Source organism: Melopsittacus undulatus, chromosome 5 (assembly GCF_012275295.1).
Source record: "Melopsittacus undulatus isolate bMelUnd1 chromosome 5, bMelUnd1.mat.Z, whole genome shotgun sequence".
Lineage (NCBI taxonomy): Eukaryota > Metazoa > Chordata > Aves > Psittaciformes > Psittaculidae > Melopsittacus > Melopsittacus undulatus.
Window position 1 is genome coordinate 7,675,662 of NC_047531.1, and position 18,996 is coordinate 7,694,657.

Sequence of the window (18,996 nt, forward strand, 5' to 3'; positions counted from 1 at the left end):
CTTTACTTTTCATAGGAACTGAAAGGTGATGTGGAGTTACAATGCCTTGTACTGTGTCTGTTGCTATAGTAATTCAATGCTGTATGTACACATATTGCTGTCACTTTCTTCCCAAGCTGTACACTGACAGGCGATACAGGGCAGAGCTCACAGTCACTCAGCTATTTTAACCCCTTTGCAATTCCTGAAATTGGATCCTGCATCCCGCAGGGTCTCACTGGAATGGAGATTTGGGCATCCGGACACAGACACTGAGAGACAGACATGCCATGGTCACTGCTGATGTCCTAACAACCTGTGGAAGCACATCACAGCAGAAGCATCACTACTCCCTTCCAGGCCCTGTGCACTTGCTCTGGCCTCACTTTCCCCCTTTTCCCTGCAACAGGAACCACCAAGGAGTATATGAAACCACCTGTTGTGATCACAGCCCTAGCAAACACTGCAACAGAAGCCACAATATCCTTTATGCCTTACTCTAAGAACAGTCAGGAAACTGATCTAGTTTATCTCTCTTTTTCTGTGATCTCTATTCACAGATTCTATTCATAGTGATCTCTATTTTGATCATATTCTATGCACAAATTCAGTCAAGTCAGTTGCTGATATTTTAATCTATTTTGCTTGATAAATATTGTCATGTTCAGTGACACTCCATGGAAAATTACATGTATTTAAATTATTCAGCAAAAAAGGATGTTAATTTTCAGTGATGTTTTTTGTTGCAAGCAGTTTTTCACAGGAAAATGAAAAGCTTGAGGAGTTTAGGTTAAAGGATTTTCCACAAAATTGTGAAAAATAAGGGGCTAACATTTCCTTAATGTACTCTCAAAGAATAAAAGCAAATGGACAAAAACCCAAATCAGGAAAACCCTTTGGCAGAAAACTTTCAGGTACCTCTGGTGGTTATCTGTACAAGGGGCCGTATTGGCAGGCAAAGGTAATATAGTTTATTAAATCAACTAATATGAATAACTAATAATGATGTCACCTACAAAACTTGCCTCTCCTCTCTCCTTTGACCATTACAGCTACAAAACCTTACTTATTTCATCATTGTACTTATTTCATCATTATGGGAAATATCCTCTGTGTTTGATCTGCTCTCATTTCTCTTTTTCTCTTTGTCTCCCTCTTGCCTGTTTCTTGTCCCTTCTTCTGTCACTCCTGCATTTTCCTTTCTGCAGCACTGTTCATTCCCTCCCTAAAATGGATTTCACCAGAAACAGCTTGTTATCCCTTACTAAAATAATAACAGTGAAATACCTGCATATTGCCCCTTAATGTAAGAAATGGGCTTCAGATTTGGACTCCCTAAAGATAAACTCTCTTTTTTCAAGTCCACTGTTACAGACTGTCTTCAGACTCAGTTTATGAGGTCACTCCCATATCTGAATGGAATATATCCTCATACCTACAAAATCTATAGATTTTTCTATTTGTAAACCAAAGCTTGAATTCTGCAGACTGTATATAGCAAGTGGGACAGATTTCTCTTGCTGGCATGTGACATTTGAGTCATTGTATTAGGCACAAGAGAGGAATTAGGACGTTATATTTCTAAATTTGGTTCAGTCCCCAAAATACTAGGCATGTGTCATTCAGGCAAATAGTTCACATCTTTGTAAGTGCATTTCATCTCTTTACCTGCTGCATGCTGTCAGCTTAGAAAATAAATAGCATTTTATGTAGGGGTTGGTAATCAGTGCTCTTTACTTGCAAAAGCCTATCTGTTCTACAGGAGCATTTAGACACCTGTCCCACTGCCTTCTTGAATCAGGGCACAAATGATAAACAACAGCTCAGATATCTTGGTCTGTTCTACATAGTTGTCTGTAAAATGCAGGCACGCAGAGGGGCTGCCCCTGTAGCATTTGACATGCGCATACACATTGCTCTGCATCCTTGTATGGCTGAGATAGGAAATGTATGAAAAGAAGCAAATGGAAAAATACTGCTTTTGTTTCTTTGTTTGTTTGTTTTAATGATTGTACACCTGTGTTAATTTTGTTTGAGGAAATTATGCCCAAGTATTTCCATACAAAAAAGTCGGTCATTGTATCACAAGAAAATCTGTGATGTTCCTTAGCAAATGCTAGATAACACATATATGGGACAGCTCAGTCTGCCTGGCTTTATATCTTTGCAACCACCCATCATGAAAATGCTCTCTTTGTGTCCATAAACCCCAATGCACTTCCTAGAATGTGAATTGATATTTTTTTTGTAAGTGAAACAAAACTAGCAAGACTTCAACTTACATTAACTCCATTCTGTTTCTTCCTATTGCCCTGGGTATGTGCTTGTTTCACTGCAGTGTGCGGTATTTACATCCGTTCTTTGGGGGCTGGCTTATCATTTGGTTCCAGAAAGTCTAAAGAGATCTGCATGGTCCAACATACTTTTTACCTGTTTATTCTTACTACAGAATAAATAGCTTCATTCTGTAGAGAAACCAAATCCTTTCAGAAAAATTCTTTTGTTACTAAGTGAATCTGATAAGAGATACCTAAGAGAGAAATTTCCTCTTTGTGTGGAGCAATGGGGCAATCTTTTTGAATGATGCATTTCAGAATCAAACTTCTTGCATATTGATGAACTGAACTGCATGAAAAAGTGTATAATAATGCTGCAAATGACTGTATTGCCTAATTAATCTACAAGCCTATACTACTTTGGCTGTCATCCTAAAAGAACATCTACAGAGCAATCAAAGAAGCTAAAATTTATGAAGACTAAACCAAAAACTGCACCTTAATGCAGTCCTTACTGCACATTCTGAATTTATGTGGAATTGTTCTCTGCTGATTTCAATAGGAATTCTATTAAGGCTGCCAGGCAAGTGGGGATGTGCTAGTGCAATGCAAAGTAATTATATTCAAAGCACATGCAGCAGCAGCAGCCAAAGAAGTAAGAAAGAACAGACCAAATCTTAATGACTTATTTGAATGCCTATTCAGGTACATGTCTCACTTTGCTGTTCTCCAAAGCATCTATGGAACTGTGTAATGCATTTGCTCCAAAGGAGACATTCAAACAGCTTATTCAGCAACTTAATAGTTGCAAAGAGTTTCTGTTGAGGTTAGTTCATGTCAGATTTCAACATATAATTCTCTTAATGGGCCTTGCTATTCATGCTTAGAATAAAGTGGCATCTTTTATATCATGCTGCAGTTATTAAAAGGAGTTCTTTAACCTAATTGCTGTACTGCATTTTGGCAAACTCATCTGGATGTTGCAGTCTAACTGATATCTTTGAGCTTAAGAAGTAGTGCCAGCTTGGCTATTGGGCTCATCTTCATATGCAGTTGTCCTCTCCTTTTCCCCCAAAAGCCTTCCTTACAGAAACAGGATGAGGAAAGAGGAGAAGGTGTAATGAAGAATTGCTTTTTCATCTCTGGAGTTTCTATACCTTTCCTCATGGTGTTTTGGAAATTATATTGATCTTATAGCTTGACTTGATTTTAAAATGTCCCTTTTGTCTTTATCTTCTTTCAGTAGTTCAGTATCTTCACGGGAAACTCATGAATATGCAGTTTGTTACCATACGTTCACCAAACTTGTAATTTTACCTCAATTTAATGGTTATACTGCCTTCATTCCTGTGACAGGGAATTCCTAGGATGCTTTAAATCCTAGGAATTGCATTGCATTTTTACTACTTCAGACATTTCTGCTGGGAATTATAAAACTTAAAATTCTCATTTAAGTAAATTCAAGCACTTCTTGATTCTTCAGAAAGTATAGTACCTTCAGAATAATCTTCCATTAGTAATCAAGATCTTGGGGTCTTAAACCTGAAAGTTGTTCCATATTTGTAAAGCTTTTGTAAGTGTGGCTCTGGCTGTCATCTCTTTGGCAAAACAAAGTAAAGGAAAATTGTTCCTATTTCTAAAAAGTCTTTCTGTTCCTTTTCTATTTCTATTTTCTTGACATAAGAAATTGACATTATCTTATAAAAACCTAGCAAACAAACAGGAAAAGGGCATGCAAGATATTCCTCTTGTATAAGACTAAAAGTAACTAATTAACAAGCTACTATTTGCAGGTTGCACTCAATTTGCAAATTAAGATCTCTTACATATTTTTATGAAGCCAATGTTCTCTGCTAATATATTTTTTCTAAACAAATCATAAAAGAGTATGATATGGAAAGCAGCAACAAAATGCATCATAAAAGCTAAATTTTCAAGTCTTTATGTATCAGTGAGTTTTATAGGGAAATGAAATGTTACCTTCACAATGCTTAGCGTGTCCTAGTGTAATACAAAGCTAAAACTTTGTGGAGTTAGTTAGAATAAAACAATCATTCAAAAATAATGTAAATGCAAATTACTATAATGCCCAAGCATCAAAATATGTTAGTACAGGATTATAGAAATGTAAAGCTGGGAGAATGTCAAGAGTTATATTTTGTAGTAAATAGCCCACAGGCTGACACCAAACCACAGAACACTGTAACAGAAAGGTCCCAGTTCCTTGCTAAGGAGAAGTTTTCCCAAATTGTACCTGTGGCCTTGCTATATACTTTTCAGTGCTTCAGCAGAACCCTTCAGTGCTGCACATTGATGATGTAGCAACCTAAAACTCTGTCTTGCAATGTGGTCACGACAAACATGAATTTGCTGTAGGGAACACCCAAGTTGCAAGCACTCTGGATGCTAATGTGGGCAGGGTGCTGTACTGAATGGTCTTTCTGATGACACTACCTAATGGCACATAAGGATGAGGAGCAGATGGCATGATGGACCATGAAAAGCTGCATGGTGTTTCAAGATTGGTTGTTGCTAGTCATAGAATCATATAGAATAGTTAGGGTTGGAAAGGACCTTAAGATCATCCAGTTCCAACCCCCCTGCCATGGGCAGGAACACCTCACACTAAACCATGCCACTCCAGGCTCTGTCCAGCTTGGCCTTGAACACTGCCAGGGATGGAGCATTCACAACCTCCCTGGGCAACCCATTCCAGTGTCTCATCACCCTTACAGTAAAGAATTTCTTCCTTATATCCAGTCTAAACCTCTGCTGTTTAAGTTTGAACCCATTACCCCTTGTCCTATCACTACAGTCCCTCTCCAGCATCCCTGTAGGCCCCCTTCAGATACTGGAAGGCTGCTCTGAGGTCTCCATGCAGCCTTCTCTTCTCCAGGCTGAACAGCCCCAACTTTCTCAGCCTGTCTCCATACAGGAGGTGCTCCAGTCCCCTGATCATCCTCGAGGCCTCCTCTGGACTTGTTCAACAGTTCCATGTCCTTTTTATGTTGAGGACACCAGAACTGCACACAATGCTCCAGGTGAGGTCTCACAAGAGCAGAGCTGAGGGGCAGGATCACCTCCTTTGACCTGCTGGTCATGCTAGTTCTAGAGAGTGGGAAGAAATTGAGATGTAGGTTTCTCAGAATGTCAGGTAATCTTTTCTGGGTTTTCTTGTATCCAAATTATGTGACCAGTATTTTGCCTAGAATCGTTCCCTGGCTATTAATTTCTTTATAATATTCATACGTGTGAGTTGCCAACCACATCTCTAGGTAGTATTTTAGGGTCTCATTGTTGACTAAGACAGTACTGAAACCCTGGGGGAACTTCCTGAATATGGGGCTATGCTCCCCTTGTATTTTTTATTCCTGAACTTGTTGCATATACCAAATACCTTGTGAGTTGACTGATCAAACCTTTCTATACAAGTACCAGGTAAATTTGGGTGCACCCTTTGCATTACCGGCCCTAGTTCTTTAGTTTGCCAGACTTAGCTCTGCTAATTTAGGAGAGCTATCCCAGGCTTCCTTCTGAGAGCTTGGAAGCTGCAACAATTCACAGTTTGGAAAAAAAATAAGGTCTTCTAAAGGCCTTCACTAATAATTTAAACCAACAGCATATAAATATGGAAGAATCAATTACTTGTGGAGGATTCCTTTGTTTTGCTAACTCAAAATTAATTGGGGCCATGATTATCTTATTGCTTCTGTCCATAAGTTGCGAGCTTGACAGTTCCAAATTCCTTGAAAACCCATTTTAAGCAACTTAACCTTTCCAGCTGATGATTTTGTTATTATCTGTAGTTACCCTTAAAGTTTTGAGATTTTCCAGTGAATGGGCCAGAGCAGGCTTCTCTACAAAGCTTCCTATTCCTGCTGGGAAGGTTCCTGCTAGTTCCATAAATCATGAAGTTTTGTTATGCACAAGGTAAGAGTGAAGCAGCAGAAGGGGAGGTTCTGTTAAAAGGGCACTATGCTAAATTACACTCCAACAGGAACTGTATTTGTACAGGGGCTGAAGACACTGTACCATGTCTAGGAACTGAAAATGGCAGTCCACTCATCTTAATTAATTCAAGGAATTAATAAGTAACATTAGTACAAATCCACATGAATATTAACCAGAAATACACTATAAATATTCATTAAAAGGACTAATTTAACAGTTTAATTACTTTACTATCAATAGGTAAGAGAATAGGTACATTCTGTGGCAGCTGTAGGGATACACTTGCCTCCCAAAATAGCAGATTTCTGGGACAGATCAGATAGTCTGTCTTTAACTGGATCTCCCCTCATAGTGCTGATTGTGACAGTGGAACAGATGAAGGATGCTGACTTGTTCAAAACAGGGAAAAACATTTCCTTGAACTCATTTGAGATAATAAGATAGTGATAACCTGTATTATTCAGGGGGAAAGAAGTAGAGAAAATCAGGATTTTCACAAGTAGGGGCATAAATGTTACAAATATAATACAAGGCTCTATTGCAATGTTGTAGACAGAGGACAGGAAGGACTGAAATAAAGCAACAGCAGCTGATTTAAACATTAAGTCTATAATGTTAAAAAATACATAAAGAATACAAGTTCTGACATCCCTAAGAATTTGAGTACAAGTGTGATTTTAGATTTTACTGCCATTCTTGTGATTGTAATGTCTTGAAACTATCTAGTACAATGTTTAAAGGCTTGTTCTGGATGTCTTACCTATTGTACTTGTACGCTTACTACACTCTTCCTTGTACATACTCTCCTGATAATTCCCAGGGCTCCCCTAGATGAAATATGGAACAGGATGATTTCCATGCCAGTCAGAAAAGATTCAGATAAAATCCTAGCCAGTTTGAAACAGTACCATTTATTCTTCAGTAACTGATACAGGCGTTCATGAGAGGCCAACGCTGATGGAAGCCTTCTTCTTCTAAGAAGATTTCATTTTTAGTTTTGGACAAATGCAATTAAAAGTTTTTTCTCCTTTCCTTTTGAAAATGTTCCTATATAAATCCTCCTACAAGCCTAGGAACACTTCTGGAAATCTTAATGCACTGGCTTCTGACTCCAGAATTCTGTTTCCAATTCTCTTTGCTGACATATCTGCATGTGATCTGGGTCTAGCTACTCTGCTACAATCATCTCTGTTCCTCCCTGTACCACTGGCAGAAAAGAGAATTTGTTAAATCTATTTTCTGTAGCCCAAACAAGCCATGGTTTATGAATCCAGCTACTGGCAAAATAAACATGAGCAATGTAATAGCAAAACTTGCCAAGAAACCATTTAAAAATCTTTAGTCACTGGACATAAAATTATGCGCTTCCACTTACAGCTTGGCTATATCTCATGGTAGTGCTTTTCCTCTCTTGCCGTGCTAGTCAGTTTGTTAGTATCTTCTATTCCCTAAAATTTATTGTTGTATTATCTTTCTTCATCCTAGAAGCACGCAAATTTTCCTCTGGCCATAAAAGGAATAAGTAAAATTTTATATGATACAGAGCAGCTAAATATGATGAGGAAGGAAGTCAAAGAGAGACTGCCTGAAACTGTCAGGTAGACAACTTGTTTGGAGTGAAAATGGTAAACTGAGCTAGTTTAAAGCATAAATCCAGAATGCCTCAACAGGCCCTGAAGCTGCAGTAATTAACATTAGGAAGTTCTCCCTGTCTAACTACTTGCCATGATAGAATTTAGCTTACATCAATTTGCATACCTACACAAAAGTCTTGCCATACTTAACCTCTGGTTGCTGAATACCATTCTCCACCCTCACGCATTTAAAATACTTCAACAAAATCAGCTGCCAAGATACTCAGTGCACCTTCTTTCCCTTTCTGCTTCTTCTGGTCTTCTTCAACCCCCAAATCTACCTCATCAGTGTGAGAAACTAAGGTTGAGGCCCCATGGTATCTCTGCCGTGCCCGTGCTTGAGACACACATCTGCATCTCGTCATCCTGCTTGGATTCTCCTTTCATACTCTCAAGTGTTACACTACATACTCTGCTCCAAGATCCACCCACCTCCCTGACCTGTGTTCCATCTTTCTTCTCTCTGACTTTCAATGTCTGATCTTCTCTTCCCTCCTCAGTACCATTATTTGTTTTGTTTTATCTTTGGAGAGGCCTAAACAGAGGACAGTTGCCTGTCTGCATTGCAGCTTGTTGCTGGCTTAGATAGGGAGAGCAGATGTGTGAGAGAAGATGCATTGAATACAGGGAGGGAATGTGCTCTTTGCTTCTTCTACATATTGAACATGCTGCATACTATGGCTCAAGTGAAGCTCAGCCTGTGCCAGTCCATGCAATTATCCAAGTGGACTGGAGTACTTCCGGAGACACACTAGGGTTCACAATTATCACCATGAGCAAAACTTGGATAACACCAAGTGCGAACTCTGCTGAGTCAGCTGGACTGCACACGCTATTCCTCCCCAGAGATCTCCTCAGGCAGCAACGCAAAGCCTCATGCCGTTAAAGTAACATCAGAAAATTCCTCCTACAATATGGACAGGATAATAAATTACCCTTGGGTATATCAAGACTTCTTTCCGTCTCCCACAGCCTTTTAAATTTTGATTAGCAATATCCTTTGGAATGAAGAAAAGGTTTCCCCCAAATCCATTATATGCCTATTAAGAACTGCAGTTTTGCAAACCAACATTCTAATGAAAAAGCATTTTGATGAAAGCGTTTTTAGCCAGCTTTGTTCCAGAGAGGACTGGGCATTTTACATAGAGAACAGTCTCGCAAACGATAGTCCCACAGACACTGGAACAACAGAAGTCCCATAAGCCTGCATAAGACTAGCTGGCATTTAGACCTCCCCCAGTTTGTTAGAAAGGCTGGATCCTATTTCTCAGTAATACGGTGACAAAATGACTGTGATGCCCCCTGAACTACCAAGCTTGTGAGAATGCAGTTGCTGCAATGTTTTCAGTACAGATGATATAGGTGGTGTTTTCTTTATGTTCATGATTGCATCAGTATTCCTTCCTACTGCTTTAAATGCCTGGAAAGAACTTTTACCGGTATTAAACATTTTTGTAAGAGAGTCACATCTCACTATGCTGTCAAGTGTTTTCTAAGAACAAATCATATGAATAACCATAAATGTTTTCCTGTGGTTTGGCTAACTAGGAGCACAAAACATCATTATTAAATTGCCCCTGGATTAATTGAAACTTGTAGAAGGCATAAGGAGGCATAAGGTAGGTGTTAGCACACTGATAGAAACAGTAGATTACAGATGGAACTCTAGATAGGAGTAATTTGAAAACTGCCTCAAGTCATACTAAAGATCATCAGCGAGCCTTTAACGTCTCTGAAATAAGATAACTAACAGATAAAACTGCTGATTATTTGCTTAAAGCAGAAACACTGAAGCAGTATCTATAGAACTGCAAAATGTGTATTGAGTCTCTCTCATGTCTGGAAAATCTGAGGTTATATATACCATTGCACACGGCAGATAGAACACCAGGGAGCCCCAGGTCCAATTCTTCCTTTTCTGCCAATGACATGAATGAATCTGTGGATTTATGCCCTGATGATTTAAATCCTTCAGATTAAAGGAGATGTTGCTGGCTGAGGCTCTAGTTAAACTCTGGCAGATTTTATTGTGCCTTGGACATGCTGAAAATCTGAGCAACATGACTCAAAGGGGAAAGGCAGGAGATTTCACTGTGGTTTCTTTAGTGTGTTCCTTCTACAAGGTTATAAATATGCAAAGAAAGGCCTGTAGTCCCTCCAGATGCTGTTTCCTTCCCTTCCTTGAAATCCAGACAGGTTGGGAAGCTGCTATGTTAACACTTCTGCAACTGAACCGTTGAACTCTCTGACTCCCAATGGCCCTGATTGCTATCAGCCAGGTTAGCAAGGCTGCAAAGGGGGAGGAAGAGAGAAAAGAAGGGCAACATTCTGCTTCTTCTGGTGACAGGCTTCTCTGTGCTACTGCATGGAATACTGCATTCAGCCTTCACGTACTGCTTTCGGCAGGGATAGAGTCCAATTTCTGCATTACTAGCTAGCACCAGGCTATGTTTTGGTTTTGTGCTGGAAACACTGTTGCTAACACAGGGATGTGCTGTCAGTTCCTGAGCTGGGCTCACACACAGCACTCCCAAAAGCCTTGGCCTTTTCTACCTCTCACCAGCGAGCAGGCTTGGAGGGCACAAGGAGGAGGGGACACAGCCATTAGGGTCAGTCCCAGCTGACCAAAGGGATATTCCACACCATATAATGTCATGCTCAGTAGATAAAGCTGAGAGAAGAAGAAGGGGGGAACAGGACATGTTCAGAATGATGGGATTTGCCTTCCCAGGTAATTGTTGTGCATGATGGAGCCCTATTGGCCTGGAGATGGCTAAACCACTGCCTGCCCCTGGGAACTGGTGAATGAATTCCTTGTCTTCCTTTGCCTGCATGCACAGCTTTTGCTTTACCTGTTAAACTTTATCTCTTTATCTCAACCCATGAGTTTTCTCACTTTTACCCTTCTGGTTCTCTCCCCCATCCCACTGTGGGGAGTGAGCATGTTGCTGTTGGTGCCTGGTTGCCGGATGGGGTTTAACCACAACACACCATCACAGAAAGAAACACAGTATGTCAGCGATGGTCAGACATCATTTCCTATGTGTACAAATACTAGTCTCTGCATCTGGATGTGGTTTCAGTTAATAAGCAAAGGAAAACCTGGGGCTTAACCTTAAGGCTTTATGTTTCCTGGCCACTTTTAGACACTTCCAGACAATGAACTGAGGGCTGATCCTGAAGGTCTATCTCTTATGGCATGTTTCTTAATCCTGTGTTTTCCAGGGTGAGAGTTTGCCATCAGTCTTACTCATTTCTTGGTCTTGTACTGCACACAGCCTATTCAAAACCTTACATTCAGACTAGTAATCTGTTTCAAAGGCAGTCTGGGGGCAATGCTCTGTCTAGTTGTGCTCTGGTAGCCTAGAAACTAAACCAATAGAGGTTGTAAACAGGGCATTCTTTCAGGGGGCTGGTTTGAGTCCTGGATGTCCTCCTGCCTGCCTTCAGGTGACATTCCCTTCCCAGGGATGGTAAATGGGTGGGCATCTACTTGCCTCCTTGTTCTCTCCAGCTTTTATCAAGCCCTCACTCAGCACATGGGCTTTCTCCCATACTTGGTTCTCATAGCTGTGATTTTAAAGGCTGGGATCTGCAGTATCTAAGTTTTGTGGCTCTTCGGGAAGGACTCTCAAACTCAGCCCTACATGCTAAATACTGTCTGTGGAACGGAGCAGTACAGATACTTTGAACTTGGAGACAGATGACAGGAGACAGCTGTTTGTATCTATGTAGATGGTTTATGTGCTGTTTAACAAGACAGCCAAATCCTCTACAAATAAACAGGCCTCCTTTTTTTAGTTGTGCTTTAACCCTCATCCTGCATGAGGAATTTATTTGATAAAAACCTTGACCTTCTTTTTTTGCTTATATTGCTTTTCTGGAACTCTGACGATGAGAGCAACTCTTTACGAAACCTGGCAGACAATCATGTTTTGACTATGGGTAGCTACAGTTCAAACCTGCCAGTTTTCCTGAAGAAGATTGTGCTGAAAGGCCCCTACTTTTTGGTGGAAAGTTATGTTATGGAATACAAGTCATCATCAGTTTCCCAGGATTAAAATCCTGGGCCTTTGACTTGCTCAGAGCATTTCTTTAGCCATGCAAGAAGAGATGATGACTGCCTACAGGCAGCAGAAGTTACCACCACAACAGCAAGGGATGAACGGAAAACAGCTGCATTTGGCATCATACCAGATCATGTTCCAATTAGGTTTTTGAGTGTTCTATGGAAGCCCTCCAGTCATCAGTGAATCCAACATACAGAAAGACATCTGGCAACCTTTAAGTGCTTTTGCAGAAGCCCATATGCCAGTAGAGAACATGCTAGAAGCCCTTCCATCATTAGGTGGCTTTATAGAAAACTGTGTGCCTACCAAGCAAATACAGTCTTGTAACAGCAACATCCATTCTCTTTACTGAGACTCCAGCTCCAACCTGAGCTCCAGGTGAGTCATGGGGCAAAGACATTAATTCTCCCTAGCAGCCTTCCCAGGTGATGGTTTTTGCTCTTCAGAAGGGTATTCTACAAGCTTTCTGTTAACTGCTTTCCGTTGCTCTCTGTGTTACAGCTTCCTGTGAGCAGAGGAACCCTCTCCATGTCTAGCCAAGTCAGAGAACGTTACTTGTTCAGCTGATCAAGGACACCTACTTGGAAAACTGAAAGCTACACTGATTGATTTGAACAGCAGCATCTTATCTAAGGCTTCCCGTAGCTACACAGATACTGTTAGAATTAAGCAAACAAGATCAGCCTCGATGCTGATTAAACTAAGATAGAAACCTCAAGAGCACCAAATTTACTTAGTATCTCAAGCAGGAAGACATTTTTTAAGTACTAGATATAAATAAAACTCTCCACTGAATTACCTAGGTCTCTTGAAAGAAGCAAATTTGCAGTAGCCTGGTTATATCTATTATCTATTAAAACATTAATATTGACTAATTTGGGGAATGGACAAAAATCCCAAACCCCAACATAAAGACTAGCCCTAGGTTACCTCTGTCTGATGGAGTACAATGCAACAAAAATTAGTAACAGTTTTATGCTTAACATTGCATGTAATTGGTAGGTGCAGTCCGTGCAATGATGCTGGGGCAGGTTCCCAAGCCCTTTGCTTTGGAAACATGCTTACAAACACTGCTCAGAGGAACTGAATATGGATTGGAAAGGGATGTTTCTGGGCTTGACAAACTCTCAGTACTCTGAGCTAGCAGAGCCACCCTTATGGTCTAGGTGTTATAAATACACATTTTGTCATACCTGGAGTTTCACCCCTCCTGTTAATGGACGTCATACCCAGTAGAGCTTTATGATCCTTGCATGGTTTGCACAGCAGAAAACTTGTTAGAGTTTCCTGAGCAACACCATTTACTTACATGATGTTCAGCTCCTGTAAAGCATGTCAGAGAGATAGGCAAGGAATTCTTCTTATGGCAGGGTATGATGCTTTGCATGTGAAAGAGACCTTGTTAGCTGTGTGGTGGTGGTGTCATATGTGGCTTTAATTTGCTTCTATATCTGACCTGAAACCTATAGGCACACACACTGATGTGCTGTGTGGTGCATCTGGTTTCTTAGGTCCGCTACCATGTACAGCTAAGGTAATGTTATGGTTCTGTTGTTGAAAAGTTGGGAAACTCCATCAGTTTGACTCACAAAGGGTTTGACTCCACAAGGGTTTAATTTCTTACTGATCAACACCTTCAGTAGTGTTCACAGTGTCAGATGAAGAGACACCGTTGTGAATAACACACTGGTCACACAAATTGAGCTTTGAACAAAGGTGCCTTTAAAGAAAGAAGTTCACTGAACATTAGGACATCCACACTTTGTGTCTGTATGCCCCAGGTTTGGGGGCACTTTTGCAGCTCTGCCACTTATTTGCAGTGTTGAGCAGGAGATTCCAGACCCTCCAGCACCCAAGCAAAGGGAGGGCAGTGGCAGGCTGGTGGGGGTGCGCACACCCTCTCACACAAAAGCCTGTGATAAAGCCTAGCACAGCTCCTGCATGTTCAGAAGTATATCCCCTCATGGTGTTTTAAGCTGGAAGACACTTCAGGGCTCAGAACTTTTGGAGAGATCTTCTTAATCAAATAAGTAAGATCTCATCTTTTATTCTCCACTCTTCCCCCTGCTCCCTGTAGGAAAAAAAAACACATATATTTTTTGTCAATAACTATAGCTGCAATCACATATGAGAAGACCTAGAGAGTTTTATTAAAGAAGGACCGGCATCCAATGTTATATTTCATTCTAGTCATAGTAAGCATTTTTTGTGTGCTTGAAGGAAGGAGATTCTAAATTAAGGGTCAAATTCAAGTGCTGGTGAAATCAGGGTGTAAATCCACACTCATGACAATTTACACCAAGTCCTCTTTACCAAGAGGAAGAAAACTTTTCAGCTCAAACGTTTAAAACCGAGATTTAAGGAATGCATTGCCAGGAACTCTCCAGGAAATTAGGAGATTTTGGTTGTACCTGTAGAAACATACAGTTTAGACCTAAATGCTAAGTCTGGGTGGCATTTACTGTCCTAGGTGAAATCCTGAAACCTCTACAAACATGAGGTTTAGCGGGTGCTTTCAGAGTGTCTGCTATTTCTAATAATCATTCACTTCGCCGGGGTTTATCCCAGCACGACTGTGAAATGTCACAGGCTCAGATGGGATCTGTCAGCGTCAAACCAGCGCTTCTTACCAATCAGCTCCGGGTAGAAGCGGGCTCGGCGGCGCTGGACCGATACTGACAGACTCCCAACTACTCCGCTTGAGTACGGCAACACTTCCATTCTCAATTAGACTTCTAAGCGCTGCATTAACTGCCCGTGAGGGAGCTCTTCGGAGACAACGCTTCGGCCCCAGCATCTCCTCCCTCCCTCCCTTGTCTCTGGGCTCAGCGGAGCACGGCAGGGACAGGGGTTGGCGGATCCGGCTGCCCTCGGAGGAGCACGTTTTGGGCGGAGCGGCCCCGGTCCCTCGGAGGGGCGCGGACGGGGCAGCGGCGGCGGAGGCAGGAGGGAAGGGGGGGGCTGGCGTCAGGCGCCGGGCAGCCACTGGCAGGGAGCTCCCCCCTCGCCTCGCCTCCCTCGGCGGCGGATAAAGGCACCTGGCCCGGTGCTCAGCGCCGCCGGAGCGAGCAGGCGGCGGCCCAGCGGGCGTGGGGGGGTCGGGCTGGACCCCACCGCGCAGCCCCCTCCATGCGGCTCGCCGGGGGCTCCGGCCCGCCCCGGGCGGGGCCCTCTCCCGGGAACGGGAGCCGGTGGCGGGCGGTGGAGCCCGGTGGCGGCGGCAGCAGCCCCAGCCCCGAGGCGTGGTCGGGGTCGCCCAACGGCAGCCTGAGTGGCTGGGACCCCTTCGGACGGGACGAGGAGCTGGCTAAGCTGGAGATCGCCGTGCTGGCCGTCACCTTCGCCGTGGCGGTGGTGGGCAACGGCAGCGTGCTGCTGGCCCTGCGGCGCACGCCCCGCAAGGCGTCCCGCATGCACCTCTTCATCCGCCACCTCAGCCTGGCCGACCTGGTGGTGGCCTTCTTCCAGGTGCTACCCCAGCTCTGCTGGGAGGTGACCCACCGCTTCCACGGCCCAGACGGGCTCTGCCGCGTCGTCAAGCACCTGCAGGTCTTCGGCATGTTCGCCTCGGCGTACATGCTGGTGGCCATGACCGCAGATCGCTACATCGCCGTCTGCCACCCGCTGAAGACGCTGCAGCAGCCCACCAAGCGCTCCTACGGGATGATCGCGGCTGCCTGGGCGCTCAGCCTGCTGCTCAGCACCCCGCAGTACTTCATCTTCTCCCTCAGCGAGGTGGAGCGCGGCTCGCAGGTGTACGACTGTTGGGCGCACTTCATCATGCCCTGGGGGCCCCGCGCCTACATCACCTGGATCACCGGCGGCATCTTCGTCGCTCCTGTCCTCATCCTCGTCACCTGCTACAGCTTCATCTGCTACCGCATCTGGCGCAACGTCAGGGGCAAGACGCGCCCCGGGGAGGCGGTGGCCGGCGGCGGCCGGCGGCCGGGTAGTGTCGGCGGCCCGCGGAGGGGGCTGCTGCTCGCCCCTTGTGTCAGCAGCGTCAAGACCATCTCCCGTGCCAAGATCCGTACCGTAAAGATGACCTTCGTCATTGTCTCGGCTTATGTCGTCTGCTGGGCGCCCTTCTTCACCATCCAGATGTGGTCCGTCTGGGACCAGCACTTCCCTTGGGTCGGTAAGTGACGGGAAGGCCCCGACGGGCACCTGGAGGGCAAGCAGCGGGCTCCCACCGGCCGCGCTCCACGCGTTGGGGTTCCTCGGGGGGCAGAGCCGGCTTCCCCGGGGCGGTGTGTGGTCCTGAGCCGAGCGCGGAGGGGATGCGGCGCGGCCGCCGGGGCCGTCCAGCTGAACGGGCACCGGGGACCAGCAGCCAAACGCTCTCACCCCCGCAGGCGCCTTCGGGGCCGAGGTGAACCCCAGGCTGCCCCGCCGGCCCCGCTGGCAGTCCCGGACGGGACGGCTCGACCGGCTCCGGGGGCAGCCGGGGACCGGAGCGGGGCAGCAGCCGCTGCCCTCTCAGCCAGAGCGAAAGGAGTGGGTGGGAACGGGATTCCCTGCCTTGATAATTTGACCCAGCAACGTTTTCTTCCTTGTGAAGATGCCGGTTAGTAAAACTTCATAAACGTTATGTGCTGTTATTAAGCATACACACTTATATGTCATGAGTAATTATAGGAGCAGGGAATTTACTAAGCCCTCTTTCCTGTAACTGCCTCGCATGTGCACACTCTGCTGTCTAATAACAGGGCTGAGTGCACCCTGAACCCTTCCTCTCAATAGGGCAGCTGCCCCTGAGCAGATTCTTTAGCCAGCCACCAGTTCTCATGGAACAGTGGCAATTCAGTATTGTGGGGATACCTGTCCCACTGTTAAATCTGTTTGAAAACAGTGAGCTTTAAACTCCCGGTGAGTTTAAAAGTTACTACACAGGGAATGGCAGGCAACATAGGAACCTATCCCCTGCTTGCTCATGAGAAAGCAGCAAACAAAAAATGTTAGAATTCATAATATCTGGATTATTTTAATATCCCCAAATTATCACTTACTGTAATGTAGCACTGATTGTCCCTAACAGGGGAGTGAAGTCAAGCCTACAATGAAGATCTCTACAGAGAAAAAAGGCTTGCAGGAGAAAAATTGATTTTTCCTTTGACTTCAAAAGAAATGCAAATCTAATTGAACAGATGGGTATTTGGTAGGTTTGCTTGAAGAGATTTTTTAAATCCACAGAACTGCATAACACAGCAATTAAGCTTCATTGGAGATTCAATATTTACAAAGAAAGATCACTAATACTTGCTTAGACTACATATGTATTTAAAGTCCCTGATAATTTAACTAGTTATTGAAGGTAGAAGACTGAAACTGTTCTATGGCATAGTGCTTATTTCCATTTTCCCTTGAGTAAATTTGTTCAGTCTCTGAAATCCAGATTTGATTCACAAGCCAGTAGTTACTTGAGCATCCGACACTTTTCAGCAAGCAAATGCAGTGTTTTTGAAAGCAGTGGGAAACTTGCCATTGCCTCACAGGGTAGCCAGTTTTTAAAACCAAGGTCTGGATAAAAACTTCAGTATTTAAAACATGAGCTTATCAACACATGGATAAACATCAGCAGAAATGGGACTGAAGCATTGTTTTTGGGTTGATTGTTCCATGTCTTCTTCTGTCACAGCTCTTTGAAGTCTGTTTAGACAAATTCCCCTTGACTTCAGTGGAAGCCTTACATAAATAAGAACTTCCCTGCTTATCTGCTTATTATTCATTCCAAATGCTGCTCCTCAATTTTGAGAATTAGAATTATTCAGGAAAATAAATCCAGCCATTCGTAAAGTGATTGACTGAATGGTACAAATGTTCTTTTGATGATTAAACCACTTTTCCCCCTGCTCCCTAGATTCTGAAAACACTGCGACTACTGTCACGGCTCTGTTAGCCAGTCTGAACAGTTGCTGTAACCCATGGATCTACATGTTCTTCAGTGGGCATCTCCTGCAAGACTGCATCCAGAGCTTCCCTTGCTGCCAAAAAATAAAGCAAACACTGAGTAAAGAAGATTCAAACAGCAACAGCAGGCGACAGACCTCCTTTACCAACAACAGAAGCCCAACCCACAGCCTGAACACCTGGAGAGAGTCACCCCATTCCAAATCCACCAGCTTCATCCCCATCCCGACATGAGACAGGCTCCAGGGGAGGCAGGGCTTGCAGCCCCTTGGCAGTGCTTGGGAAGGCTACTGCAGCTTGACACTGGTCAGGGTCACCAGTCTTGATAACAAGGAATGACTGAGATGGCCGTAAGACAAAATGTGCCATATTGCTCAATAAGCAGTTCTGCAGCATACAATTATTTTCTGTAAGGTGTTTAGGACTGATAGGAAGGCATTACAACAATAAAGGAATTATTTTTCTAAATAGAATTTATTATGTTATTTTTTTGTTTCTAAAATATGAAGCTTATTGTTTGCTGCTTGTTCAAAGCAGTAAAAATAGTGGAGTTGGTATGTGCTGTTGTAACTCTGCTCTCTAGTGTTAATGCCTAAAATGCTTCTCATGATCGATGAAGACACAGGGGAAGAAGATGATATAAACAAGGTCACAGTTTAGTCTTAAACACACAAAGTAAAGAGTTGGAAAAAAGTCCTGAGTCTCCAGATAAGGAGCATGGTTAGACAGGAGCTGAGTTCTTGGGAATTTCATGGATCATAGTGCTCTTGTAAAGGTCTAAAAATTCTCAGTTAGTAAAACTTAATAGCCCTTGTGAAGGCAAATCCTTCACTGCATCGATGTGTGGATGTGTATTGTGGGGTTTCATTTTTAGGGTGACATTTCCTCTGTCGATGGCACTCATACAGCATATTTTTGGGGGTGTTGTTTTATCTACCTTGATTTTTTAAAAATGATTTTAAAAAAATTAGTGATAAAGAAACATGATAATCTGTGACTATCTAAGTATTGCTACAAACAGCTACAACAAGACCGTGTCTACCAGAACCACTGGCTTTATGGGTAGGAATCGCATATTTTCTTTGTTTTATCACTAAGACAGGTAGGGTCAAGCCAGATTTGGTTGTCAAGCGAATAAATTCAGGAGAATGTGGCCACTTGGTAAGAGCTGAAGAA

The 18,996-nt window shown here is 43.5% G+C and overlaps 1 protein-coding gene across 1 annotated transcript; it reads left to right on the plus strand.

Moving 5' to 3' along the window:
* The first annotated feature begins 15,039 nt into the window (after positions 1-15,039).
* Positions 15,040-18,692, plus strand: AVPR1A (arginine vasopressin receptor 1A). Its single transcript, XM_034063072.1, has 2 exons — positions 15,040-16,048; positions 17,771-18,692. The coding sequence occupies exons 1-2, from the start codon at positions 15,040-15,042 to the stop codon at positions 18,052-18,054; spliced, it is 1,293 nt and encodes a 430-aa protein (XP_033918963.1). The 3' UTR covers positions 18,055-18,692.
* Positions 18,693-18,996: the final 304 nt, after the last annotated feature.

Bases quoted from the DNA above. Each gene is read 5' to 3' on its own strand.
- AVPR1A (XM_034063072.1), top strand. From the start codon at position 15,040: ATGCGGCTCGCCGGGGGCTCCGGCCCGCCCCGGGCGGGGCCCTCTCCC. The intron at 16,049-17,770 runs GTAAGTGACGGG...CCTGCTCCCTAG, and splicing joins CCAGCACTTCCCTTGGGTCG to ATTCTGAAAACACTGCGACT.